General features: G+C 58.5%; 1 protein-coding gene across 4 annotated transcripts; it reads right to left on the bottom strand.

Annotated features, from left to right (window-relative positions):
* Positions 1-440: 440 nt before the first annotated feature.
* DEAF1 (DEAF1 transcription factor) lies at positions 441-26,658 on the bottom strand. Of its 4 annotated transcripts, none has more exons than XR_010663454.1 (13): positions 26,370-26,658; positions 23,883-23,980; positions 22,451-22,580; positions 22,055-22,201; positions 21,331-21,470; positions 20,423-20,488; positions 16,744-16,870; positions 15,963-16,091; positions 15,258-15,386; positions 13,729-13,976; positions 5,396-5,485; positions 4,682-4,765; positions 441-882 (listed from the first exon to the last, which is right to left on the bottom strand). XR_010663454.1 is itself a non-coding variant. In XM_065938089.1 (12 exons), the coding sequence occupies exons 1-12, from the start codon at positions 26,656-26,658 to the stop codon at positions 778-780; spliced, it is 1,698 nt and encodes a 565-aa protein (XP_065794161.1). In that variant the 3' UTR covers positions 441-777. The 4 variants fall into 4 exon arrangements, 2 of the variants coding, with proteins under 2 accessions (XP_065794161.1, XP_065794162.1); XR_010663455.1 differs by having other exon boundaries at positions 5,396-5,482; XM_065938089.1 differs by lacking the exon at positions 4,682-4,765.
* Between the last annotated feature and the right edge of the window lie 67 nt (positions 26,659-26,725).

The following is a 26,725-nucleotide window of genomic DNA, read 5'->3' as shown; positions in this document are numbered from 1 at the left end:
AGAACCTTCTGGAAGCAGGAGCCGGGAGATGAACATGGCAGAACTGTGCAGGGGGCAAGCGTCGGGGTCAGAGTCTGTGACTGGGGCAGAGCCTCCACCTCCTCAGTGCAGAGAAGGCGGGGCACCGCAGACCCAGGGCTCCCCCAGAACTGGCGCTGGGCATAGATGGGCCAGGCTAGGGAACCTGCGGGGACAGGCCCAGGCTGCCGCCTTGCTGGGTGGGACAGCTGGGCTGGGGCAGGAGCCGTGCTGGGCAGGTCCCCAGCGGCCCGGCGCACTCTTGCAGAGGAGGGCGACAGGCCAGGGCACCTCATCACCCCTGAGCCTGGACAGTGGGGTGTGGTCTTCCCAGCTAGCGGCTCTGGGACCCCTGCAGGGCAGGGCCCTTCCATTCAAGGCTTCTGAGCTGCATGAAGAACAGCTCCACGGGAGGTCAGGGCTGGAGTCGCCTGTCCAGGTGGGACAGGGGTGTCAACTTTATTGACAAGACACATATATGTACACGTGTGTTACAGAACACGACACACCCGTAGGGAAGACTGGACGCTCATGATCCAAGGGATTAAAAAAAGCACCACGAGCATCGGGGGCTCAGGCCGTGTCCACCAGCAGCCACGAAGAGGCCATGCCCGCCCCCCGGAGCTCGGCAGCGGGAGCGTGCTGCCAAGGACACCGGTCGCCCGACGTCCACTCCTAACTTGGCCAGCAAGTTCCTCCTTGTCCTCAGAGTCCCCTGTCCTCCAGGGTCCTTCCTGGCCACAGAGGCCCCACGAGCCCTCACACGGTGACCTTCTCGATCACGCCCTCGCCGACGTGGACGTCGTCCCCCTGGACAGTGACAGCTGCAGACTGACCACACATGTGCTGGTGGTCCTTCCAGTCCTGCAAGGAAGGACAGACTGAGTCACGGTTCCGTGAGTGACCGCCCACCCGAGGCCACAGTCCTTCACGTGCTGAGAGCCAGCATTCCTGGGCAGGGGGCGCCCAGCCTCGACCCCCCTATTTAAGGAACCCTGGATGACCCTGGAAACACGTCCACACTCTGATCTGGCGGCTTCCTCCCTGGGATCAAGGAAACATAATCACACCTGCAAAGAAATACTTGTATCTGATATTGCTGGCTGCCGTGTTATTTATAATTGCCCAAGTGAGACCACTCAGCGTGTCCACAGAGGGGCTGGGTGACCGTGGCCCCCAGGAGGTCGGGGAAGACAGCCCACACCTGCCGTCAGGGTAGGAGATGCCGCCCCCGCTCACAGGCTCTGGAGGCCTAACAGGGTGTGGTTAGTGGAGACGTGGACCCCGAACACACAAGAGGTTAGGGTTCAGTGAAGCACAAGACATGAACGAGCATCACACACGCGGAGGAGCAGAGGCTGGGGCGACCCCGGGAGCGGGCTCTAGCTGCCTGTCTCTGCGCTGTCCTCTGCTTCCGTATTTTCTACAGTAAGTGTGCCTTATTTTTACAATACAAAGGTGAAATTTCAAATCATTACAGGCATACCTGGGAGACAGCACAGGTTCATCTCCAGAATAAAGCGAATGTCACAGCAGAGCCAGCCGCACGGGCTCAGCCGTCCCGGCTTGTTTGGGCTACGTTTATGCTGCACTGTGGTCTGTTCAGTGTCCATGGACCAAACTCAAAAAACACTCTACTCCTGAAAATGCTGACCATCGCCTGACAGTGCATGGAGGCCACAGACCTCTCATTTGTAAAAACACAGTTATCTGAGAGGTGTAAAAAAGCAAGGTCTTAAAAAAAAAAAAGCAAGGTCTGCCTGTGTATTGAAAGAATAAACGAAATTTTGTGAAGTATAGTTGATTTACAATGTTAATTTCTGCTGTATGGCAAAGTGATTGTTAAACACGTATTTTTTCTTTTACATATTCTTTTCCATTATTATCTATCATAGGATATTGAATATAGTCCCTGTGATATACGACAGGAGTTTGTTTTTTCTCCATCCTAGTTTTCACTGCACCCCCCCTTTGCCCCACCCTCCTTGGCAACCACATGTCTGTTCTCTGTGCCTGTGAGTCTGTTTCTGTTTTGTAAAGGAATTCACTTGTATCACTTTTCAGATCCCACATGAGTGATATACTTGTCTTCCTCTGTCTGATTTACTTCACTTAGTGTGATAAGCTCTGTGTTTGTCCATGTTGCTGCAAATGGCATGATCCCACTCTTGTTTATGGCTGAGTAATATTCCATTGTGTACATGCACCACGACTTCTTTATCCATTCCTCTGCAGATGGACACTTAGCTTGCTTCCATGTCTTGGCTATTGTAGATACTGTTGCTGTGATCACTGGGGTACATTTATCTTTTCAAATTAGAATTTTGTCTGGATACATGTCCAGGATTGCCGGATCATCCAGTAACTCTAATTTTATCAAATTAAGGAAACCTCATACTGTTTTGCGTTGTGGCTACACCAATTTACATTCCCACCAACAGTGCGGGCAGGTTCCATTTTCTCCACATCTTCTTCAGCATTTGCTGTTTTCAGACTCAAATAAATTTTTAATTTGAAAATTACCTGACTATGTAAATTACCTGACTATGTAAATCTATATAGTGCGTAAAACAATGTGTGTTGGGCTCAAGTCCACAATGTTTCATACTATACATAAAAATTAGCTCAAGATGGATCATAAATCTTAACACAAGAACCACAGGGAGTTCCCAATGGCGCAGAGGCTAGGATCCGGCACCTTCGCTGCCGTGCCCAGGGTTCGCGCCTGGGCGGGGGACTGAGAAGCAGTAAGCTGCGCATGTGGTGCAGCCCCCAAAACAACAATAAATTAAAATAAAAATTCAGAAGGCTTAAAATTATAAATGTTTTAGGAAAAAATATATTTCCCCGACCTTGAGTCAGGCAAAATTTCTGAGATACTACACCAACAGCGTGATCTCCATTAAAAACATTTTTAATAAACTGGGCTTCTTGGGACTTCCCTGGCCATTCAGTGATTAGGACTCCTCACGTCCACTGTAGGGGACATGGGTTCAATCCCTGGTTGGGGAACTAAGATCCCATAAGCTGCATGGCATGGCCAAAAACAAAAAAGAATGAAAATAAAAAATTTTTTAAAGCTGGGCTTCAAATTTGTACCCAGACTGCACAGAGACGTCTCCACCCTTGATAAGGAGAACAACAATCCCATTTAAAAATGGGCAAAAGATTTGAATAGACATTGCTGCCCAAAGGATATTCAACTACCCAAAAAGCACACAAAAAGTTGCTCCACATCATCGTCATCAGGGAGATGCAAAATAAACCCACTGACGGTGCTGCACACGCAGTGGCAGCAGGGCTACAACCAGAGGGCAGGAGCGAGCGCGGTGGATGGGGCGGACTCGCACTGCTGGCCAAGCTGAGCTTCCTAACAGTCACACACAGGTCTGCCCAAGTGTACATGTGAATGTAGCCCAGACAAGCAGCTGCCCTCCGGGGAGCCCCTCATGAGTGTCCACCGACACTCACACAGGGGGTCCATCCAGACGTTTGTCGGCTGACGGCTGGAGAACAGGCGAGGTCCAGCCACACCAGGCACAATGCCTGGGCCCCCCGGGGTGGACCTGAAAGCACGCTGGTCGGGGGAGCCAGATACAGGAGACCACACGTGGCATGACTCCTGCCACAGCAAGCGTGCAGAGGGGGAAGTGACAGAGGAAGAGGCTCCTGGTCTCCAGTGCCCGGGGGCATCGGCCTGAGGGAGCTTTTGGGGGTGATAGGAGGTCCTAAAACTGAGTTGTGATGTTTTCACAACTGCAAACTTACTATAAATCGTTGAATTGTGCACTTAAAATTAGTGGATTTTATGGTATGTAAATTCTACCTCCTTCAGTGAAAGTATCACACACACACACACACAAACACACACACACACACCTCTCAAACGGGATTTGGGAAAAAATAGAGTCTGCACCTAAAAGTGGAACAGGTCATGGCTGGTCCCACTCTACAAAAGGAAGCAACAGCAAGTACTCCCAGGTCTCTGGGGAGCACAAAGGGTGGGTGGAGCCTCACTGCAGAGGGCGGGCCAGAGCCTCACTGCCAGCACCACCGAGTGTTTGTTTTTGATTGCACGTGAGAATCAGGGTTTTTGAAATTCACTGTACATTGATTTCTGCAAATAAAGCCAAAGCCTATGCCTTTATCAGGACAGCATGTTGAAAGAGGACAAATCTAACATAGTCAATGGAAGCAATGGAGTCTTCGTCTACAAGGTTATACCCAAAACTTAAGTGCCCAACTCAGTAAGAGTGCAGATGCTTTTAGTCAAGATAGTATCTGGCTAAAATGATTGCATCAAGAAATAAACCCACGAATCTTTCTGGGATGGTTCAAAGTCAGGGACGCCAGCAGTCAGCTGCCCTCTGGGATCACAAGCTGGCTCCTCCTGGCAGTCCAAGCTCCCCGCAGTGACCCAAGCACAGCAGGCAAACAGGCGCCCTGTCCTCAGTGCCCAGCCCACTGGTGAAACCAGGGAGAAGCAAACACGTGGGTCTCTTCCCTAAGTGTCCAGCCCGACACAGAGGCAGGGCCCGGGAGCAAGCTGAGAGCCATGGACATGCTTTCCATGCTGTGATGACCTCCTCAGCACCTTTTGCAGCCCTGAGATGCGGAGGAGGAAGGTCCCACACACCCTGGTCGTGGGGTCATCCCTGCCCACCTCTCGCTGGAGGGCGTCTAAGGACGGGCGCTGTGGGCACCGCAGAGGCTGTGTCTACCCACGCGGCTCCAGGTCCCAGGCAGCCTGGGCAACGCAAAGGACGACATATGTCACCGCTTGTCCACCCATCACGTTACCTTCTCTCATTGTGAAAAATTTCCAGGAGAGGCGAACCCCACAGGCCCCCAGCCCACTGCTTGGCCTCGCACTCTGAGTAAGGGCCAGAAAACCAGCAACTGCTACTCCCTCCAGCCTCCTGAGGGTCAAAGGCCAAGGGGTGGAAGCAGAAGTGCAACCGCGCAAAGAGCCAGGCTGTGTGACCAGGCGGCCAGGCTGGGGATGCTGACCGCGATGAGGTCTGGGCCGCGGGTGAGCAGCGGCTTCCACTGCCACAGCCAATGGCACAGGAGGCTGCCTGGGGTCCCTGCTGGGGCCTGGGGACACGGGAGCGGGGCGGGGGGCCTTCCTCGCACTAGCAGATGCGGGGCGGGGGCGGGGGCGGGGGCGGGGGCGGGGGCGGGGCCTACCTCGCACTGGCAGACGAGAGGGGTGGGGGCGGGGCCTACCTTGCGCTGGCAGATGGGAGGGGGCGGGGGCAGGGAGGGGGCGGGGGCGGGGCCTACCTTGCGCTGGCAGATGGGAGGGGGCGGGGGCAGGGCGGGGGCGGGGCCTACCTCGCACTGGCAGACGAGAGGGGGTGGGGGCGGGGCCTACCTTGCGCTGGCAGAAGGTGGAGCAGTAGTTGACCTTGTGGCAGCCGGTGCACTCGCTCAGGGCCTCGCGGCCGCAGTTCACACAAGACTGCTGCAAGAGGACAAAGCGTCAGTGGTGGGCACGCCGCCCAGAGAGACAGAAGAGGGGCAGGTGACCAGGACCAGACCGACCCGCATCTCCTGCCCTCGCCTTACAGACTCTGAGTAGGAGGCAGGGGGCTGGATCACATACAGGCCAACCTCGCTCCAAACTGCAGGGATTTCATTTCCACCCAGCATGCAGAAAGCAAACTGGGAGGGCCAGCATTCTCAGGCGTTCAGGGCCAGCCCCTGAGTGCCAGACCCTGGAAGGCCCCCGGCTGGGTCCCCACTAACGGCCTGGGTGCCCCTGGTCCTGCACCCCAGGCGTCCCCAGCCCACCAGCTGGGCTCTGTGAAGTGGGCCTTCTGTGTGCTTTCCCCACAAAGTGTGACGCTGCTCCTTCTAAAGCGGGGAGGGGCGGTAGGGGTCTGTGCAAGGGGGTGACGGGACCGGGCCAGTGTGTGCAGCTGTGACCCACGGTGGCAGGCAGCCAGGACCCCAGCACGCTGCAGGCCAGGCCCCTGCTCCGACCGGTGGGGGACTGTGTTGGCAAAAACAGCATCCTGTGTCTTGGTTCCTGTTCTGGATTCAACTTCCTTGTCTGCTGACCACAATGCTGACCGACACTTTTCACCTATAACCTGCCACCCCCACTCCTTCAGGAAACTCCTGCATCAGAGAGGCAGTAAGCTGGCTCGTCCCTGCCTCTCCTTTCCAGGACAAAAGAAGCAGCATGAAGTCTGTGGCCACACAGAGATTCGGGGGGGGAGCAGAGGTCCTGCAGAGCCCCTAGCAGCCGCCTGCAAGGCCTTCATGCCGCACCCCGACCCCCACCAGCACCTGGGCCCACCCTGGCTGTGCTCCCAGCACCAGGGCTGTCCTTGGACAAGAGCAGGCACTGAGTAAACGCCTCTCACCACAAAGGCCTGCGTCGTGATGAACCCTGTGGTGCACGTGCCACTTTTGTACCAAAAGTATTTCCAACCCCTTGGGCCTTCCCAACGCACCCCCTTGGGAAAACGATTTCTTAACCGGAAATAAGCAGAAGCTCAGGATCCGAGTCAGGCATATTAGCACACGTGCAGATGGAGGGGGAGGGCAGAGAGCGCCCGGGGCAGGGTCTGCGCACGCCTGCCAGGACCCACACTGCTCCACGCTGCCAGCCAGCAAGGTCCAGATCTTGGTTCCTAAGACCCATTCATTCTCCGCGGCTGATTCCAGGCCTGGGGCTGGATGACATCACTGATTCAACCAACAGGAGTGAGGAAACTCCCGGAGATAGTAAAGGACAGAAGAGCCTGGTGTGCTGCAGTCCACGGGGTCGCAGAGTTGGACACGACTGAATGACTAAACAACAGCAGGGCTGGGGCAGGGAGCCCCCAGTGTGGGCCTGGGGGGGGTCTTCTAGTCCTAGAGAGGAGGAAGGAGTTCAGTGGGGCAGGTAAGGGACTTGGGAGACACTGAGAGTTCCAGCCGCCGAAGATGCAACAACCTGAGCAAAGCACATAACACAGGCCCCCTGAATCCACCCAGACACAAATAAAGAGACCAGGGACAATCTGCAGGGGAGGGTTCTGAAAACACCCCCGCATCAGCCCTGTCCAGGAGGAGCCCCCGCCCCCAGCGTGCCCAGTGAGGAAAAGGGGGACTGCTGCACTTCACAGCTGGACCCTGGGGTGAGATAAGGCCCTGAGAAGAGAGAAACGCAGGAACCCCCCCCTGAGCAACCACAAGAGACGGCGCTGCTGACCCACGGGCACCGGGCCTCAGCCACCACTGAGAACAGCATCTGCTGTGTGCCCGCGGCGCTGGCCAGAGCCCTCGGCACAGCGGCTCTTCTGACCACACTTGCCTCTTGACGGGAAGGCAGGTGACCAGCGAAGGCCCGAGAAGGAGCCAGGGACATGGACACGAACCACAGCACAGGCCCAGCGCCCTGCAGCCACATGGCTGGCTTCTGCTGGACATGGCACCCTTGATGGGAAGGGCGTCTGGTCTTCTGCCCTGTTTAATCTCTGCTGAGCTAATTATACACACACAACACAAATGCCCCATGGTTAAAACTGACTAAACCTCTCTGATAGTTCAGTTGGGCTAAAATTTGATTTTCTAAGAAATTCCACATAAAACATCCAAGAAGGCAGCCCTGGTTCCCTCCCTGGGAGGCAAGCGCCTGGGTCCTCACGTGGGGCCCCTCGATGGACTCTCTGCTCCCCACCACACATGACCCTCAGAGCTGAGGAGCACGCTATGGATGCCTCCCAACAGGGTCTACAGCAACAGTTCCTCTGGAGCCACCTCTCTCCACGTGATCCATGGGGCGGGAGGTTCCTCTCTCTGTGTAATCCGGGACATGGGGGTCTCTCTCCATGTGATCCATGGGGCGGGGGGGTTCCTCTCTGTGTAATCCGGGGCAGGGGGTCTCTCTCCATGTGATCTGCGGGGGAGGTCTCTCTCTGTGTGATCCGGGGTGGGGGGGGAGCTCTCTCCATGTGATCTGGGGTGGGGGTCTCTCTCCGTGTGATCTGGGGTGGGGGTCTCTCTCCATGTGATCTGTGGGGGGGGTCCTCTCTCTGTGTGATTGGGGGTGGGGGTCTTGCCGTGTGATCCAGAGTGGGGGGAACGTCAGGTGTCCAGAAGCCCCTCCACCACAGACCCGTGCCCCCTCCACCCCCAGCCTTCTGGCTCCTTGCCACCCAGACCCTGAAGGTCGCTCCTCACTGCTGCCACATGCTTCAGGGACATGTTTGGGTGCCCCACTTGCATGAGTCAAGTCATGACCCCTCAGTCCCCAGATGATCCTGGCGAAGGCTCCCCAAGGAGTCTGGTTCCCAAGACACAGCGTCCAGGCATCGTGGTCAGCAGGGGCCATGGCTCAGACGCATCAGCAGTTACAAAGGTGAATACACTAGGTGTGGAGGGTGGTCAACTAACATCTGCAGGAAACAGAACCAGGTCAGCTGAGGAGCCTGGAGCCACCAGCACTCACACACACGAGGACACCAGCTCCACCTGTGTGATGCCGGAACCCAGGACGCCTGCTTCCCCTGGCCGTGTGTCCAGCGTACAGGACAGCCATGTGAGGACACATCACACCACCGGCTCTCGAGAGAGGATGGGCCTGCCTGTGAGTCCCCGCCGGTGTCAGGGCTCAGGATATGGACATGTGATGATGTCCCGGCGGAGAAGGCTCAAGCCTCTCACTAAAGGCTGAGCGTCTTCCACCAAACAGCACTGTCAAGTATAAGGGCATTTCATATCGCATTTCTTTCTTAGAAATACATGAAATTACAAACAAAATGCACAGCCCAGCCTTTCACGGGTGGGGACCTGAGCAACCCTGCCGTGCCAGACGCTCCTGGCTGACCCGCCAGACACACATGTCAGGAGGTCTGCACAGCAGGAATTCAGCTTCTGGACCCTTCGTGTGGATGAGCCTGGCTGTGACTGTGGGCTGGTCCTATCTGAGAAACAAAACCCAGGCAGCTGAGCCAGCACAGGGCCCTGAAAGTACCCGCACGACCCGAGCAGGTGGGCCCCGTGTTGCATCCTAACCTAGACTTTCTCTTTCCGTCCATCTGGCCTCAGAGAATTTTCACAGAATTTACTTGTAGTTTTATTCTGTGAAAGAAAGTCCATGAAAATCTATGAAAAATGTAAAACCGAAAGTTAAACCGCTTCCTTTTGCACTTCCCTCCTGGGATGAGGTTCCGGGTTCCGTGCAGTCAGCAGCCCGAGCCGCCTGCCCCCTGCCCAGCTGGTCTGACTGCTAGGGTGGGGGCGCAGGGCGGCCTCGCCACCCGCACTCCTGGCCCTGGACTCTGAGCAAGGACCAGGGTCTCCCCCACACCTGCAGGCTCAGCAGGGGGATGGCAGACACAATGGCGGGCACTGGACAGGCAACCACAGGGGCACACAGGCTGGCAGCTCCTTAGAGAGTGAATCTGGAGCCACCATGGGACCCAGTGGCTTGGCTCCCAGCTTCACACCCTAGAGAAGTGACAACACACATCCATACAGACAGCTGTGCACAAATGTCAGAGCACGTTCACCGTGGCCAGAAGTAGAAACGCTGAGAACGTCCACTGATGGCAGAGCGAAAAAGTGATGTGGCGACTGGTATTTAGTCATAAACAGGAGTGAAATACTGATCCAGGTTACAGTGTGGATGCACGGGAAAACACTCTGCTCAGGGAAAGAAGTCAGACACAAAAGACCACATCCTGTGTGATTCCCATTTCCAAGAAACGCGCAGAACAGGCAAAGCCAGAGACAGGAAGCGGGTGAGTGCAGTGGGGTCTGGGTGGGTGGGAAGAGGCAGTCAGAGAGAGAAAGCGGGTGAGAGCAGTGGGGTCTGGGTGGGTGGGAACAGACAGAGTCAGAGAGAGAAAGCGGGTGAGTGCAGTGGGGTCTGGGTGGGTGGGAACAGAGTCAGAGAGAGAAAGCGGGTGAGTGTAGAGGGGTCTGGGTGGGTGGGAACAGGCAGGCAGAGAGAGAAAGCGGGTGAGTGCAGTGGGGTCTGGGTGGGTGGGAACAGACAGAGTCAAAGAGAGAAAGCGGGTGAGAGCAGTGGGGTCTGGGTGGGTGGGAAGAGGCAGTCAGAGAGAGAAAGCAGGTGAGAGCAGTGGGGTCTGGGTGGGTGGGAACAGACAGAGAGAGAAAGCGGGTGAGAGCAGTGGGGTCTGGGTGGGTGGGAACAGACAGAGTCACAGAGAGAAAGCGGGTGAGAGCAGTGGGGTCTGGGTGGGTGGGAAGAGGCAGAGTCAGAGAGAGAAAGCGGGTGAGAGCAGTGGGGTCTGGGTGGGTGGAAACAGAGTCAGAGAGAGAAAGCGGGTGAGTGTAGAGGGGTTTGGTTGGTTTGGAACAGACAGAGTCAGAGAGAGAAAGCGGGTGAGAGCAGTGGGGTCTGGGTGGGTGGGAACAGACAGAGTCAGAGAGAGAAAGCGGGTGAGAGCAGTGGGGTCTGGGTGGGTGGGAACAGGCAGAGTCAGAGAGAGAAAGCGGGTGAGAGCAGTGGGGTCTGAGTGGGTGGGAACAGACAGAGTCAGAGAGAGAAAGCGGGTGAGTGCAGTGGGGTCTGGGTGGGTGGGAAGAGGCAGAGTCAGAGAGAGAAAGCGGGTGAGAGCAGTGGGGTCTGGGTGGGTGGGAACAGACAGAGTCAGAGAGAGAAAGCGGGTGAGAGCAGTGGGGTCTGGGTGGGTGGGAACAGACAGAGTCAGAGAGAGAAAGCGGGTGAGTGCAGTGGGGTCTGGGTGGGTGGGAACAGGCAGAGTCAGAGAGAGAAAGCGGGTGAGAGCAGTGGGGTCTGAGTGGGTGGGAACAGACAGAGTCAGAGAGAGAAAGCGGGTGAGTGCAGTGGGGTCTGGGTGGGTGGGAAGAGGCAGAGTCAGAGAGAGAAAGCGGGTGAGAGCAGTGGGGTCTGGGTGGGTGGGAACAGACAGAGTCAGAGAGAGAAAGCGGGTGAGAGCAGTGGGGTCTGGGTGGGTGGGAACAGACAGAGTCAGAGAGAGAAAGCGGGTGAGAGCAGTGGGGTCTGGGTGGGTGGGAACAGAGTCAAAGAGAGAAAGCGGGTGAGAGCAGTGGGGTCTGGGTGGGTGGGAACAGAGTCAGAGAGAGAAAGCGGGTGAGAGCAGTGGGGTCTGGGTGGGTGGGAAGAGGCAGAGTCAGAGAGAGAAAGCGGGTGAGTGCAGTGGGGTCTGGGTGGGTGGGAACAGAGTCAGAGAGAGAAAGCGGGTGAGAGCAGTGGGGTCTGGGTGGGTGGGAAGAGGCAGAGTCAGAGAGAGAAAGCAGGTGAGAGCAGTGGGGTCTGGGTGGGTGGGAACAGAGTCAAAGAGAGAAAGCGGGTGAGTGTAGAGGGGTCTGGGTGGGTAGGAACAGACAGAGTCAGAGAGAGAAAGCGGGTGAGGGCAGTGGGGTCTGGGTGGGTGGGAACAGAGTCAAAGAGAGAAAGCGGGTGAGAGCAGTGGGGTCTGGGTGGGTGGGAACAGAGTCAAAGAGAGAAAGCAGGTGAGTGTAGAGGGGTCTGGGTGGGTGGGAACAGACAGAGTCAGAGAGAGAAAGCGGGTGAGAGCAGTGGGGTCTGGGTGGGTGGGAACAGAGTCAGAGAGAGAAAGCAGGTGAGAGCAGTGGGGTCTGGGTGGGTGGGAACAGGCAGAGTCAGAGAGAGAAAGCGGGTGACAGCAGTGGGGTCTGGGTGGGTGGGAACAGGCAGAGTCAGAGAGAGAAAGCGGGTGAGAACAGTGGGGTCTGGGTGGGTGGGAAGAGGCAGTCAGAGAGAGAAAGCAGGTGAGTGCAGTGGGGACCTGGGTGGGGTGGGTGGTGGTGGTGCTCACAGGCCCGGGGTTTGCCTGGAGGTGAAGAGGCCTGGAATCGATGGGGACGGCTGAATGAGTGTGAGCAAGCTGCTGGACTGTGTGCCTTAAAGGGTGAATCTTGCAGCCTGTGCACCGCATCTCAGCAAGAAAAAGAAGACGCTTTCAGTATGCATGTTAGGGATTTTTCTAAAGTATAAGATCATAAATATGTGAACATATGAACACACGAAAATAACTAAGATTGAAAAAAAAAGAATACGACTGGTTATAATGCAAAACCAGATACAAATAAATATTCAAAAAAGAAAAGTAGTAAAATGCTTATAAATGTGAAATATGCAAATATTAAGTGATTAAAAAGTTGGTCTCTGAGCAGCACGAGACCATCGTGGCTCAGGCACACAGCCTCCCAAGCCAAAGAGAAGAAGGAGCAGCTGTCATTCAGGTCACCAGAGCAGCCTGCAGGCTGACGCTCCCGACAGTCACCATGGAGCCAGGAGGCAACGACCTGAGGTCTGGAAAGAGAGGAGAGCAGGCAGGGATGGAGGGGGCCTAGTTGGGGGAGGCCCTGACAGGTGGGGCAGGAATTGGCGGGGAGTGGGGGGAGGATGCTGAACCTGGGGTTGGGGGAGGGAAGGATGTGGGCAGCAGGATGAGGCTGGAGCTGCAGATGGCCGGAAAAGAGGAAAGCGGACGGGCTGGTGCGCAGTGGCCACAGGCCCTGGCCGTCCCCAGGGAGTCAGCACGGGGCTGAGCCAGCAGAATCAATGGGCGAGACAGCTGGGCCCACGATGCCCCCAGGCCCTCCAGGAGAGCCTGCAACCCCCACCTGAGAGCAGCAGCAAGGCCACCCCTGTCCTCCAGACCAGGCCTACAGACACATCCAGCAACAGAAACCGAGACAGACCCCTGCACGACAGCTGGGAGAGCAGCCAGCTCAACTGCTTTGGAGGACCAAGTCCAGCACTTCCCAGGTGAGCAAACAGAACCCAGCAGAACTCAGAGCTCCTGCCTGGAATCAAAGTGCCTGGAACTAGCAGGAGCAGGGCGTCCCCAGGTGCAAGGGGAGGAGTGAACACAGCAGATCCTGAGACAACCGGAAGGTTAGAATCAGCCGAGACCTCAGAGAGGCGACGGTGAAGATGGTCCGTAAACCAGGGGAAGAGGCGACCGCGCTAAGCAGCCGCTCGGGACTAATCGGAGCAGAGGAGCCTCCAAAAGACGCAGGTGGGTTTTCAGTCCACTGCCTCCTGGCTATGACAGTCCCCCCCAACCCCCCTCCAGATTCTGCAAGCCTCAGCAAAACAAAAACATAATTAATACTCCGATAAAACCTTCTTTACTCTTGTCTACAAAAAGTAGTGCTAATATGAAAAATTTTTTTATATAGATTTGGTGAGAAAAAAACAACATAGTTCGTTTACAAATAACCGTCCACAGCTACTGTAACCAGGAACACCCCCTGCTGCCCGCTCTCAGCCGGCCCCGGCCACTCGCGAGGGCTCTGGGCACCAAGGAGCCACCCCCACGAGGGCTGCAGGGTTGCCGGGGGCTTAGGGCCCTTGTGCTGCAGGAAGTGCTCTGGGCCCAAAGCTTCCAGACTCTGAATGTGGGACGTGAAGTACCCACGACAGCACCTCTGGGGCAAGACGCAGGCGCAGAGCTGGCCTCCTGGAGGGGCAGGTGCCGAATGACGCACAGCCGCCCCGCCCACTGCCCCGAGAGCAAAGCAAGGATGGGGCTCAATCCCATGACTCTGTGTCACAGGAGACGCTTCCCCGGGGAGGCTGGCGTAATGGGTCGAGTCTGCCACAGGTGGAGCGTGTGTGAGAGCCGAATGACTGAGAAAAGCTTCACTTGTGTGTGCAACGCCGGCGCCCCTGCCTGGGAAGGCGGGCGGGCGCTGCAGGCGGGCGCAGACCCGTGGCACGGACAGTACCTCCTTCCTCTCGGCATCTGCCTGGGCTCTGGCCTGGGCCGCGGCGGCCTCCCGGTAGGAGCTGGCCTGCTTGGCCTGTTCAAACAGCGTCTTCAGTTGCTGCGCGGTGCTGAGCAGGGAGTTGACCATCTCCTCCAGGTACAGCCAGCTCCGCTGCTCTGACACCTCCAGTCCGCTGACCACCGCGGGGGAGACGGCTTTGGTAGGGGTGGAGGGCGGCGCCGCCAGGGCCGGCAGGGACGTCAGCACTAGCCCGAGGGAAGCAAAACAGAGCAAGGAGTCAGCAGATCGCCTGGCTCCAAGGGACCTCTGTGTACTCATTGAGTCTGGTGCAGAGCGCAGGCCTCGAGGGGACCTAAGACGCTGCAGGTGCAGAGATGCCTCACACCCCAGCTCCCCCTCCAAGCCCTACTGTGGCTACAACTACCCGACCACGGACGGCGTGCCAACTGCAAGCAGGAGCCGAAGCCTCCTGGTTTCGTTTCTGCTCACAAAGAAACCTTCAGGGCCTTCTGTGGGCACGGGGGTGCGGGGGCACAGATCAGGGCTGGAGGGGGGCAGGTTCCTTTCAGCTACAGAAGAAATCACAGGGGTGGAAAGGGAACCTGGGGCAATGCTGGCTCTGGACACGACGTGGAGACTCACACTCTGGATGCACAAGGCCTGCCCACCTCTGTCCTGAGGGGCCTGGGCAGAGATGCCCCGGGGGAGACGTGCGCACCCAGGCTGTGCTGTGCGTGTCTGCCTCCTCCAAGGAAACGCCCTGACGGGAGCGCCGGCTGAGTCCTTGGTGCAAATGCCCCACCAAGGCCCGCTTCCAGATCCCAGGTGTAAGCACTAGACAAGAGCTACATGAGATGCACGGTCAGCACTCAGGAGCCAGACCCACAGAGTGGCCAGACCCTGGCTGTGAGCCCCGCCCCCGGGAGGGCAGGGGCCTGGAAGGACGGGACTCTGAGACGAGCTTCCAGCCCTCGCTGCGCCGGACATGAGGGGACAGGCAGTGTGAGAGGGCAGACAGAGGGGGCAGCAGCTGCTCTCAGGGGCCCCGCGGGCTAGAGCAGGACACACCCCGACACAATCACCCCAGGAACAGGCTGCACCGCCCTGAAGAAAACAGGAAGCCACGAGTGCGCACCGGAACCAGTGGGAGCAAGTAGGCAGGAGCACAGAGACACGGGTTGGACACCCCCGAGGCTGGCCGGGCCCGCTGGGGCTCTCCTGGGGCGGGGCTGGGCTTTAGATGTGTTGGGGGAGGCAAGTACTGACAATCACAGACACACACAGGGATGTCCTGTCAAGCTTCAGGCCAGCGAGTCACAAACACGCACACTCTCACACCTGAAGCTGGCGGGACAAGTGTCCTTAGACACGGACCCAAAGCAGGATCGCAGGTAGAGGCTGCCCGGATTCTAGGCTCTGCAGGGCAGCAGGTGAGCAGCCTTGCCCCACGGAACCGGGCAGGAGCTTCCAGTCTACAAGCACAGGACTGCCTCCCCCGACCTCGAGGGCAGGCTTCCTTCACTCACCTATTTTGGGATGAGACGTCGGCAGCGCGGCCTCGGGGAACGGTGCGATCTGGCAGCTGTCCTGATAACCGGGGTAGTGGGGCTCCGGGTGGCCGACCCTGCACGGGGGCTGCACGCCCGCTTCCTGCACTGTGCGGAGAGGGGCACCACGCCTGTGACCCCGCTGCTGCGCGTCCAGCCAGGCAGCCCCCGAGCCCACACATGGAGGAAGTGGACTGTCGGGACGACCGTGCTGGGGGCCCAAACGGAACCAGACCCAGAACTGATGACCGCGCGGGGGGCCCCGACGAAAGCAGAACCAGAACCGACAACCGCGCGGGGGACCTAAACGGAACCAGAACCGACGACTGTGCTGGGGGCCCCCACGGAACCAGAACCAGAACCGACGACCATGCCGGGGTCCCAGACGGAACAGAACCGATGACCATGCCAGGGACCCAGACGGAACCAGAACTGCACAGGACTGGGTGGGCTTCTGCTGCTCCTTTCACTCCCTAACATGGCCTCAGAGTTTACAGATGCACAGGGCGCCTCTGCCCGCTGGCTCTCTCTACAGCCCACGAGCGGCCTTGGCTTTTCAGGTCCTGGTCCTGCCACCACCAGCCAAGCCCCCAGCCCCCACCCTCTCCTTCAGGGTCTCCGTGGCTCCTGCCGGTGGAAGGGGGAGCCTCTCAGGGCCAAGGCACCAGGGCTGAGACAACTTGCCTGTGGCTCCCGCAAAGACGTCGCCCTGGGCTGGACTCTCCGAGATGACAGCAGTGGCCTCCACAGTGGATGCCCGGTCAAAGGTCAGCGCGCCCGAGGTAGTGATCTGTCCTGAGGGGGTCACGGTGACTGCAAGGGCAGGCAGCCGTCACTGCGCCAAGCCAGACACCCAGCGACGGGGCGGGGGTGGCGTGGGGCGCGCATCGGCGCCGGGGCCCCCGTCCATCTCCGCAAGGCAGCGCCCGGCGCCAGTGAGGGCAAGGCCCACCCCCCAGAGGCAGCTCCCGCTGTTGGCTCCCAAACACACGCACGCGTGTACCCTCTCTAAGGAAAACAGTCTCATCAAAGCTGAAGAGAAACAGCAGCCCCGCCTCCCAGCATCTCAGAGCTCCATGTCCTCCGGGTCACCTCGCCCACCGCCTCAGGAGCTGGGCCGTGGACGGTCTCTGAGGACCCGTCAGCCCCCAGACTTTCCCTCCCTTCGGGTCTCCCCCATCCCTGACACCGTCTTGAGGTTTCAGGAGCAGGGGCTCCTCCCTCAACTCCCACCAGCCTTGTCTACCCGCCTGGGGTGTACACAGCCTCTGAAGGCAGGGGGCTGCCAAGACCCAGACCCCCGGGCTCGGCATGAAGCCGCTGCGGAGGAGAGGCCAGGACCCAGGAGGCCAAGGGGCCTCTGGGAACAGGAGCTGCGCCGTTTTAGACCCAAAGCCCTTGGCCACACACGTGGGCAGGATGTGCTCAGAGCATGCGTGGTGGCCACGGCCCCACGGACACTCACAGGTGGTGGCGGCGGTGGCGGGGAGCAGGGTGATGTTCTTGGGCGCATCCTTCTTGACAGGCGTGGCCGGCAGCTCACTCTCCTTCTTGCGCCTCTTGTAGGGCACGAAGAGCCTAACAGGGCCACTCTAGGGGGCGGGGGGTCAGAGTCAGATGAGAGGGAACTGCCCCAGACTCTGTCCCGACGGATGCCCTGCCCAGGGACACGCCGAGCTCAGCTCCCTTCACCCCAGTGCCTCGAAGTAACAGAAGAGGTGCTTTCAGGGAGGAGTGACTAACAGTGCTGCAAACAGTGAGCATCATCCACACCAGATTTTTTAGGAATTCCCAGAAGACAGAAAACAAACGGGGACCAAAGAAAATGGGAGAGGGGCCCACGAGGGCAGGGGGCGCCCCACAGACCCAGACACGCAGGAGCAGAGGCCCTCAGTGGGGCAGGAAGGCGGGACAAGGGCAAGGTCAGGAGCCTCCCGGCTTGTGCCCGAGACTCCGTGGGCTCACTGGCCCTTCTGCTGCCCTTCGCATGTGTTGTGGACCCAAGTGTGGACTTTCTTCTCAACCCCAGGATTTCCGCTGGGCTCCTCCCTTTTGTGATTTTCTCCATGTGATGAGACGTTGTTGTCACACCTTCTGGGCTGGTCCCAACCAGCAGTGCGGCTGCATTAGGAGTAAGGAGGGTGGGGCCCTAACCTGGTGGGATTAGTGTCCCTGCAGGAGGAGACAACAGAAAGACCCCCTGACTGCCACATGAGTGAAAGCCTGCAGGCCAAAAGGAGACCCTGCCAGAAGCAAGCCAGCACTTCGACTTGGGCTGCCACCTCCACAGCTGTGAGAAAGCCCACGTGTGCTGCAGCTGCCCCGGGCGTGGTGCCCGGCTGTGGTACCCAGGCCATGGTGGCCACCCCGGCCCCGGCCCCACAGACTGAGACAGAGACCAAGACCCCTGCTGAGAATGCTTCCACCCTGCAGACACAGAACCTGCCTGGAAGCCCCACCAGCTGCTGCAACGGGAAGTGTCTACTGCCTGCTGCTGTTCTTCTGTGGGGCTCACACATCCCCGTTCCTTTACATGTCTCGTGATTTCTGTTGAAGCTGGACATTCTGGGTGCTGTACTGAGCCACGGTGCAGATGGCTGCTCCCCGCCAGGCTCCCCGGCTGCAGGCCTGCACAAGCCGTCCCCTGCGGCCCCTCCGGCCAGCACCACTCAAGCTGCTGCACCAGCTGCTGGCTCTGCGGTTTTCAGCCGACTGCGCTACCCTCTGCAAACGGCTACGCTGCGGGATCCAGGCACCTGGGGCTCTGTACTGGGGGCTTTTAGGACACACCTAGAGGAAATGCCCCAGGCAGTCATTTAGCTGGCACCTGCCCCACACACCGCCCTATGCGGAGCCTGGGCAGCACTCACGGCCATCAGCCTAACTCCTTGGTCCTATCACTGCCTCCGCCATGGGGACCTGCATTGCATTGGGTATGGGCGAGCGGGGCCGGATGATGGGGCCAGGGGCCTGTAACGGAGCTTCCCCTCAGCCAAACGGGCACACGGCGGGGGAACAGGCCCTGGCTCACACACCAGACTCACAAGATTCTCCTGAATAAAAATATTTTTTACTGTATGCCCCCAGGACAGCTTTCAGACATCTTAAACAGGTTTTTTCCATTGTTTTGCCAATGAGGATTCTGTTTCTGGGGAGTTGGTCCATGGGGCTCTGCAGACCACCATTCCTGACGTGGAAGCCAAAATGTGTCCATTTGATGAAGGAGACATAGGAGATTTTACTTCATGGATTGCACCTTTGGTTCCATGTCTAAGAAATCCCAAGTCTAACTTGAGATCACAAAGATTTTCTTCTAAAAACTTTAATTTTGTTTTCAACAAATCTGACTCTAGAATCCACTTTTAACTCATTTGTATATAAAGTATGATGTCTAGGTCAAGGGTCACTTCTATGCCTACAGTGTCCAACTGTTCCCCACACCTTGTGGGTCTGAGTATGGGTGGCTGGTCTGCCCCTAGATTGATGGGCCCCCTCCGCAAAACCACACGCTCTCGCCCAAGGACACCACTCGACAAGTCTGGGGGTCCTGAGCTGTGATCCCTCCAGCCTCAGTCTTCATCCTCAAAGCCATGCCGCAATCCCATTTTCTCTGCCTTTCCATACAAACCTTAGAATCCTTAAAATCCTGCCAGGACTGTGAAGGGAGCCATGTCAAACCTGTAGACCTATCTGGGGAGAAGAACACCTTCCCCACATAGAGGCTCCCACCCCACGGGTCCAAAGCGTTCCTGAGTTCTCTTCTGGCAGCTTCTAGTTTTCAGCATCTAGGTTCTGCCCCGCAGGTGACACCTCAGGGTTCCGGCATTTGCAGAGACCACAGACAACCCTGCTGTGTGTTCCACGCTTTCTGACGGGGCAAACCTCCTGCTCTGCTCCTTTGACCCCTGCAAGATCTCCAAGAACATACCTGCTGGTCCCCCCAAGAAAACTTTAAAAGCATTTTATTCTCACACAGATATCCTACTGGGTAATTCTTCGGCCACCTGATGCCAAGAGCCGACTCTCTGGAAAAGACCCTGATGCTGGGAAAGATTGAGGGCGGGAGAAGGGGGTAACAGAGGATGAGATGGTCGGATGGCATCACCGACTCACTGGACATGAGTTTGAGAAAACTCTGAGAAACAGTAAAGGATGGGGAAGCCTGGTGTGCTGCAGTCCACGGGGTCACAGGGAGTTGAACAAGACTTAGTGACTGAACAGCAACATTCTATTAGAATCATGTGTAATCTGTGTACAAAGCAGACAGCTTCAGAATATCTGGTTTTCCCAGTCATGTCTCTCCAACTGCGCCTTCTTCCACAGCTGCTGAGAGTTAACCAAGGGAGCAATCGAACTTTAAAAAGGAGGACTTCCCTGGTGGCACAGTGAATGAGAACCTGCCTGCCAATTCAGGGCACACGGGTCTGGGAAGATTCCACAAGCCGCGGAGCAACTAAGCCCATGTGCTACAACTCCTGAGCCCGTGCACTGCGACTGCGGAAGACTGCGTGTCCCAGAGCCCTGCTCCACAGCGAGAAGCCACCACCCACTGCAGCTGGAGAAAGCCCGCACAGCAACGAAGACCCAGGGCAACCAAAAGTAAATAAAATTTTTAATTTTTAAAAGTACTACAAAAAAAACCTTTAAAGTTTTCTTAAGAGGAAACCTCATGGAGCAGGTTTTCAGTTAATTCTGAGACGTTTAAAAATCACGCTCAACAACAGAAAGACCGAAACAAAGCTGGTGGCTCACACATCACAAACTGGCGTCTCACTGAGAGCCACTCAGCAAGGTCAGAGCCGGTGAGGGGCCGCCTTGAAACGGTCAGGGGTCAGGGCGAGGGAAAACTTCAAAGGCATTAAGTGCGCTCTACACTAATCAGTTCAGTGTAGCGTTTTTTTACAAAATGATGTCCAAAATGCAAAACGTAAACTAGCACATTGTCATCACCATTAGAAAACGGGGGCCGAGACTGTGATATCACGGAGGTTTATTTTATCTAAGAAAGCTCCCTTCAGGCTCTCCGAGCAGTCCTAGGGCCCGCTGAGGCCTCAGCCATCAGGGCAACATCCGAACGACAGAGTCTGAGGGGAAACTAAGGGGGAAGCGGCCCGAGAGGAGCCGACGGGACTGGGGGCACTCACCAGGGTCATGTCATCACAGCAGGCGGCACAGGTGCAGGAGGCTGCGTGAGGGTTCAGGATCCCATCCTGGGGATTGGAAGACACCGCGACACGGAAGAGGGTGTGAGACACCGCGACACGGGAGAGGGGATAAGACTCCACGACACAGGGGAGGGTATCAGAGACACCGCGACACAGGAGAGGGTATCAGAGACACCGCGACACGGGAGAGGGTGTCAGAGACACCGCGACACGGGACAGGGTATCAGAGACACCGTGACATGGGAGAGGGTATCAGAGACACCGCGACACGGGAGAGGGTGTGAGACACCACAACACACGAGAGGGTGGCCCTCAAGTGAGATGACAGGCCCAGGCTCCAACCAGCTCCACCCTGATCCCCTGTGAGGATGGAACCCATCATTTCCAGAACCTCTCTGCACATGTCATCCACCTCTCCCATCCAGGGAGTATGGGCGTGACACCTCTGCCAAACCCAAGAGCTAAACTGGAAACAGGAGCGGGGACCCTATCCCCTTGGATAAGCTCGAGGAGAGAGACAGTTTTGAAGACAGTGTCTTTCAAAAAGTCACGAACAGAGTTACTCAGTCTTGCTGTGTCTCTCCCCCACACACGTTATTAAACTTCCGTTTGACTTTCTCCCGTTATTAAATAAACTCCTGTGCATCACTCAAACGGAAGCTATGTTGCCTCATCCATTCCTCATCCTTGCACAAGGCACTGTGCAAACGTCCTTACATCCCATATGAAACATCAGCAAACAAAAGGTTAAGCAACTTGCCCCAGGTCACACAGCAAGTGAGTGAAGGACTCAAACCCTGTCTGTCAGACTCTGACCTGCAGGCCTTTAGAGCCCCAACAGCGTGGGAGGCAGGTGGCGGGCAGTGGGAAGGCGCGTGCTGGGGTACCTGGATGAGGCACTGCAGGGGCCGCCCTGCATAGCGGATGCTCCTCTTCCAGTCTTTGCTGCTGGCCCTTCCTGCCATGGCTTCAAACTCAGTGGGGCTGTACCAGTTCTCCCCCTGCTTGATACAGCGGCCCCGGCCTCCTGAAAAGACAGGCCACCTGCTGTGGTTCCTGCTCACGCCAGGCCAGCTGCCCCTTGGCACCCCGCTGTGAACCCACACCGGCAGGCATTGTGTCTGACCACCTGCCCAAGCATCCACCTGCTGCCCTGGGCACCATGCGCTCGACCACCTCCCTCATGGAGCTGATGATCTTGCTCACTTGCAGAGCTTCCTGCCGACCGGACACCAAGTGGACCCAAGACCTCAGGAAACAAGGGCCAGCCCTACCGCCTCCTAAAAGTGCCCATTTGCTTAACTAGTCTATGCCATTACAGCCTTCCTTGACTCCAGCTGCAGAAAGGCCACCCTCAAAGGAGAAGCAGTGGTCTGAGCCCAACCCAGCTGGGTCCACCCCTCACCCACCTAGGTCTACCACGCTCAGGCCCATCCCCCGCCCACCTGGGCCCACCCACATCCCCGGGCCCGCCCCCTTCCTCCCGGCCCCGCCCCCGCCCCGCCCACCTGGGACCACGCGGGCCCACCCACATCCCCCTGCGCCCGCCTCCCGCCCACCGGGGCCCACCCCCTTCCTCCCGCCCCGCCCCCCGGGCCCGGCCCCGCCCACCTGAGCCCAGCCTGCTCTTGTACAGGGTCCCGCTGATGTTGCGGCAGCGCACGGGCAGCTCGCTGTCGTAGACCGAGGGGTCCCAGTTGTACTTGGTGCCCCCCTTCTCCTGGCCGGGAGCCAGCGGAGTCGGAGGGGACTGAGGGCCTTGAGCAAAGAAAGTGCCGCGAGCGTGAGAGACCCTGAGCGCAGCCTGGACGGAAGCTCACGGGTCCTCCTCAGCTCAGCACCCCGCCCCCCACAACTCTGGGCAACTCACTGCCTGGAACATTTTCTACTTAAACAGTATTCGATATTCGAGTTCCCCACAAAACACAGAAGCTCACCCAGGAATACACTCCAGCAGCCCAGGGGGCGCTTGGCCCCGGAGGCCCGGAGCAGGCGGGCGGGCGGTACCTGGGGTGAGAGGGGCTGCGGGCGCCTTCAGCCCGGCGGTCTCCACGATGCTGCCGTCTGTGTGCACGACGATGAGCGTGGCCTTCTCGGGGTTCAGGCTGTCCCCAATCTGCAGGGCTGTCCTGCCTGACTGCAGGACAGAACACCCACCGTCTCAGGGACAGCCGTGGCACCCCTCTGAACCAGGCTGTGGTCCCCCGGACAGGTTCCAGCTGACACCGCCCCCGGGGGGGACCCCTTCCAGACACCGAGCCAAGACCAACCAGAGGCGAGGCCTGTGTGACCCCAAGCAGACGCTCACATGGCGTGTCCAAGTTGGGGGATAAACACGCTTCTGGCCCAGGAAAGGCCTGCCCTTCTGCCCCAGAAGCTCTCACGAGGTTACAGGTCTCAAGGGACAGTCTCCAAGAGGCCAGCTCCATTGGTACAGGAGCCAAGATCCGCTTGGTACGGGACCCCTTCTCATGCCCCAAGTCCCACCCAGAGATGGGGCCTCCCAACCCACACTGCCCACAAGCCTCCCCCGGGCCTGTATGCTGCTGTGACCTCGACTGCTCCCTAGGGCCAGCGAGACGCCCCATTCTGCCCGTGCAGAAGCTGAGCCCACCCCGACTGCCCCCAGACACACCTCACAGCCTCGCCCAGACAGCCCTGCAGTGGACTAGGGACCCAGGCGCACCCCACCCTCCAAGGTCTGGGATGCACTCCTGCTACCACGCTGGGACGGAAACAGCGAGCCAGAGACCTTCGCTCCTCTCTGAAAACGGTGCCTTCACAGCAGAGGAGGTGAGGAGTCGACCGCGGGGTTGAGGCCCCTCACCCACGGGCGCACACACACACACTGGCCTGCTCTCACAGACCTGCAGGGTCACTGCCTCAGTAAGGGCGTCAGCCCTGCGTGAGTGTGAATCGCTGGACTCGTGCGACTCTGGAGCAGAAAAGCAGACCGTTTTGTGCTGTTCCGAGAGCCACAAAGGGTCTTTCTATTGAAACAGGTGGGACGCACAGACACTTTAGCTGCCCTCTCACTGTCGGTGTCCAGGAAGGTCACACCAGATTCCAGGCCTTCCTGTCCTGAGACCTGCAGGGTCTCTGCATGGACTCGGGGTGCCCTAACTCCCCAGCCTTCTGGACCAGAGAGCCTGCTGTTGGGTTGGACATGCCCAAGGCGCAGAGCTGCTGCCTGGCTGCCGGCTGGTGTCTCCAGGCAGCAGAGCATATAAACCCGCATTCTTAAACCTGCGTCCCCGTGGCCCTCACCGTCCTGCCGCCCTCACGCTCAGGAGCGAGCTCTCTGTCCCTCGCTGTCCCAGTGATAACTCTGCTTTCAGGTGTACACAGTCCAGGTGTGCTCCCCGCTTCCCCCCGGGCGCTCGGTAGAGGGCGGGCTCAGGGTCCCCGGGGAACGGGCCAGAGTCGCCCCGTGTCTTACCAGCACGTGGCCTGAGAGCGAGGCGGCATTGGCCACAGACGTGGTGAAGGCGTTGTCCGCAGAGGCACCCACATTGGCTACTGTCACGGTGGTCACCTCTGCAACACAGGAGCCTGACTCAGCACCTGGCCGGAGCCAGAGGCCACCAAGGGACGGGGTGGTGGGCAGTTGCCACGGCAGGTCCCTGAACTGCCAAGGGAGGCCTAACCCTGGGCATGAAATGCCCGACCAATGTTTCTAGACCACAGTCTGATCGACCTGGTCCTTCCAAGGACATGAGGCTACCTCTCCATCCCCGCAGAGCCTGCCACGCACAGTGAAGACCCACTGAGCCAGCCACAGCTCTGCCAAACTGCCGTGGCCTCCTGCTCCCTCCTAGGAAAAAAAAACAAACGAAACACCCAGAAGGAGCTTCTCAGATCCCAGAGTCCCCTCCCCTGTTGTGGAGACCCTCCCAGACCAGGGTCAGCACGGTTCTGGCTGAGGTCTAGTCCTCCCTCCCCCTCCATCACCTCGACCTGCCACTGATCTTTTCTTCCGGAAACCCATCAGACCTGCTGGGGCCCCCCGCCCCCAACATGGAGCCTGGCCCCTCCCAGCAGCCTGCGCACCCCACCTCCCTGCACCCCACCGCCGCTCACACCTGGCTGGCTGCCCTGACAGCCCCCCCTCAATGCTCGCCCCACTCTGGGGGCGGCACCGTGTTCCAGAATGCCCTGAGTCTAGGTAGGGCTGTTCCTGGCGGAGGTGCTCAGACTGACAGAGGGTCCCGCACAACCTGTCCACCTGCACTCACTGAACTGCTCTGAAAATCCCTGTCCTCCGTGTGTCTTCTCCACCGTTTCCCAGGGGGCCTGGGGCTGAGGGGCCTGAGCCCCTGCTCAGGTCTACACACCTGGCCTGCAGCCCAGAGGAGGCAGCCTCAGCCCAGCACAGTGTCCTGTTGAGCTACCGAAACCCAGGAGTCACCTGACCTCAGCAACTCACAAAAAACAAGTTTTAACACACTCAAAAAACACAACTATAAAACTTTGCAAGAAAAAAAAAAACACCTGACATTGGGGCTTCCCAGGTGGCTCAGTGGTAAGAATCCACCTGTCAATGCAGGAGACATGGGTTCGATCCCTGGTCTGGGAAGATCCCACATGCGGCAGGACAAGTAAGCCCAAGCATCACAACTACCTGGCCTGTGCTCTAGAGCCCAGGAGGTGTAACTACTGAAGCTCTCACACCCTAGAGCCGAGCTCTGCAACAAGAGAAGCCGCTGCAGTGAGAAGCCTGTGCACCACAGCTAGACAGCAGCCTCCACTCACAACCAGCAGCAGTGAAGCAGCAGCAAAGCCCGAGCAGCAATAAAAACCCAGCAAAGTAAAAAATAAAAAATTAAAAAAAAAAATCTGATGTCAATTTCTCTGATGATAGGACAAACAGCATCATATTTCTTTTCTGCCTTCAGAAAAAATGTGCGCAAAAATAACATAAACCTGAAGAAAAACCTAACTATTCAAGATCTCACGTTAAATCAGTTTAGCAACAAAAATGGAACCCTTATTTAACGGCCACAAATCCTTCTTTCCATGCTTCTGCGAGAATCCCAAAAGACCACAGCACAGGCAGACCAGAGGCAAGGCGGGCAGCAGGGGAGCTGGCCCCACCAGCGCCTCCAGCCCAGATAAACGCAGGAGCACCTGGATGCGGAGGCCGCTGTCCAGTTCTGAAATCCACGAAGTTCCTTCTGGAAGGAGAGCCTCAGGACACTCCCCAGGGGTTCCAGCGCTTGGCTCTGTGGGCCAACCGGGAGCCTCGTGTGGGAGGGACCATCACTTGGGAAAGTCTCTATCTCCATCGGGATGGTGTCCCAGGGAGGCACAACCTCTAAAGGGCGCCTTGGGGCGTGGCTCAGGAACCTTGAGAATGAGCATGTTCTGTTCATCAGCAACAAAACCGTGGAAGGGAAGACCCATCAAGGAAACGGGGGGCGGGGGGAGCATGGGGACAGGCCAGAGAGGGGACTGAGGAACAGGGTCATGGCCTCCAGAGCCACTGCCCCCAACGCTTGCGGGCCCTGCCTGGCTGAGCGCGCCTCACTCCCCAGGGCTCGAGTCCCATCTGGACCCGGCCGGTAGAATTCTAGATGACCAGACGCGCCCATCCCCGCGCTCCTCCAGGACAGGACCTGGGTCTGACCCCCGTGTGACCAGCAACCAGGACATGAGGAGGGGAGGACGGGCAGGCAAGAAGCAGGTGCTGAGAAGGTTCCAGAAGGAACGCAATCCGGAAAGGAGGGAAGGGCGTTCGGGGAGCAAGAGTGCGGCAGGTCAGGGCCGGGCGCTCCCGGGGCAGGCGTGCAGGCACCGCCGGGCACACGACGTGCGTGCGCGGGTGCGCTGGGCGGAGGCAGGGCAGGTGTGCGCGGGGGACGAGCGCGGGGCGGGCGCGCGGCAGGTGCGGGCAGGTGGGCGCGAACCGCGGGCGGCCGGCACTTGCCTGCGAAGGCGGCGGCCGCGGCGGCCTCGTCGGGGCCGGGTAGGGCCTCGGCGCCCATGTCCATGTGCCCGGGCTCGGCGGCCATCACCGCCACGGCCGTCACCCGCCGCGTCTCGCGCTCCGACTCCGAGTCCCCGTCCTCCTCCGAGTCCTCGTCCCTGCTGAGCACTGGCTCCTCCGCTTCGCCTCCCGCCGCGGCCGCGGCCGCCGCCGCCACAGCGGCCGCGGCCGCCACCGCCGCCGCCTCGGCCAGGCCCAGCTGCTTGGCGGCCGAGTCCGAGTCCTCCATCCGGACTCCGCCGAGCCCGCCCGAAGGCTCCGGCCGGGGCCGCCCGAAGGCCGGGACGGAGCCCGAA

This window comes from Muntiacus reevesi, chromosome 5, assembly GCF_963930625.1.
Source record: "Muntiacus reevesi chromosome 5, mMunRee1.1, whole genome shotgun sequence".
NCBI lineage: Eukaryota > Metazoa > Chordata > Mammalia > Artiodactyla > Cervidae > Muntiacus > Muntiacus reevesi.
This window is presented reverse-complemented; position numbering and strand designations above follow the sequence as displayed.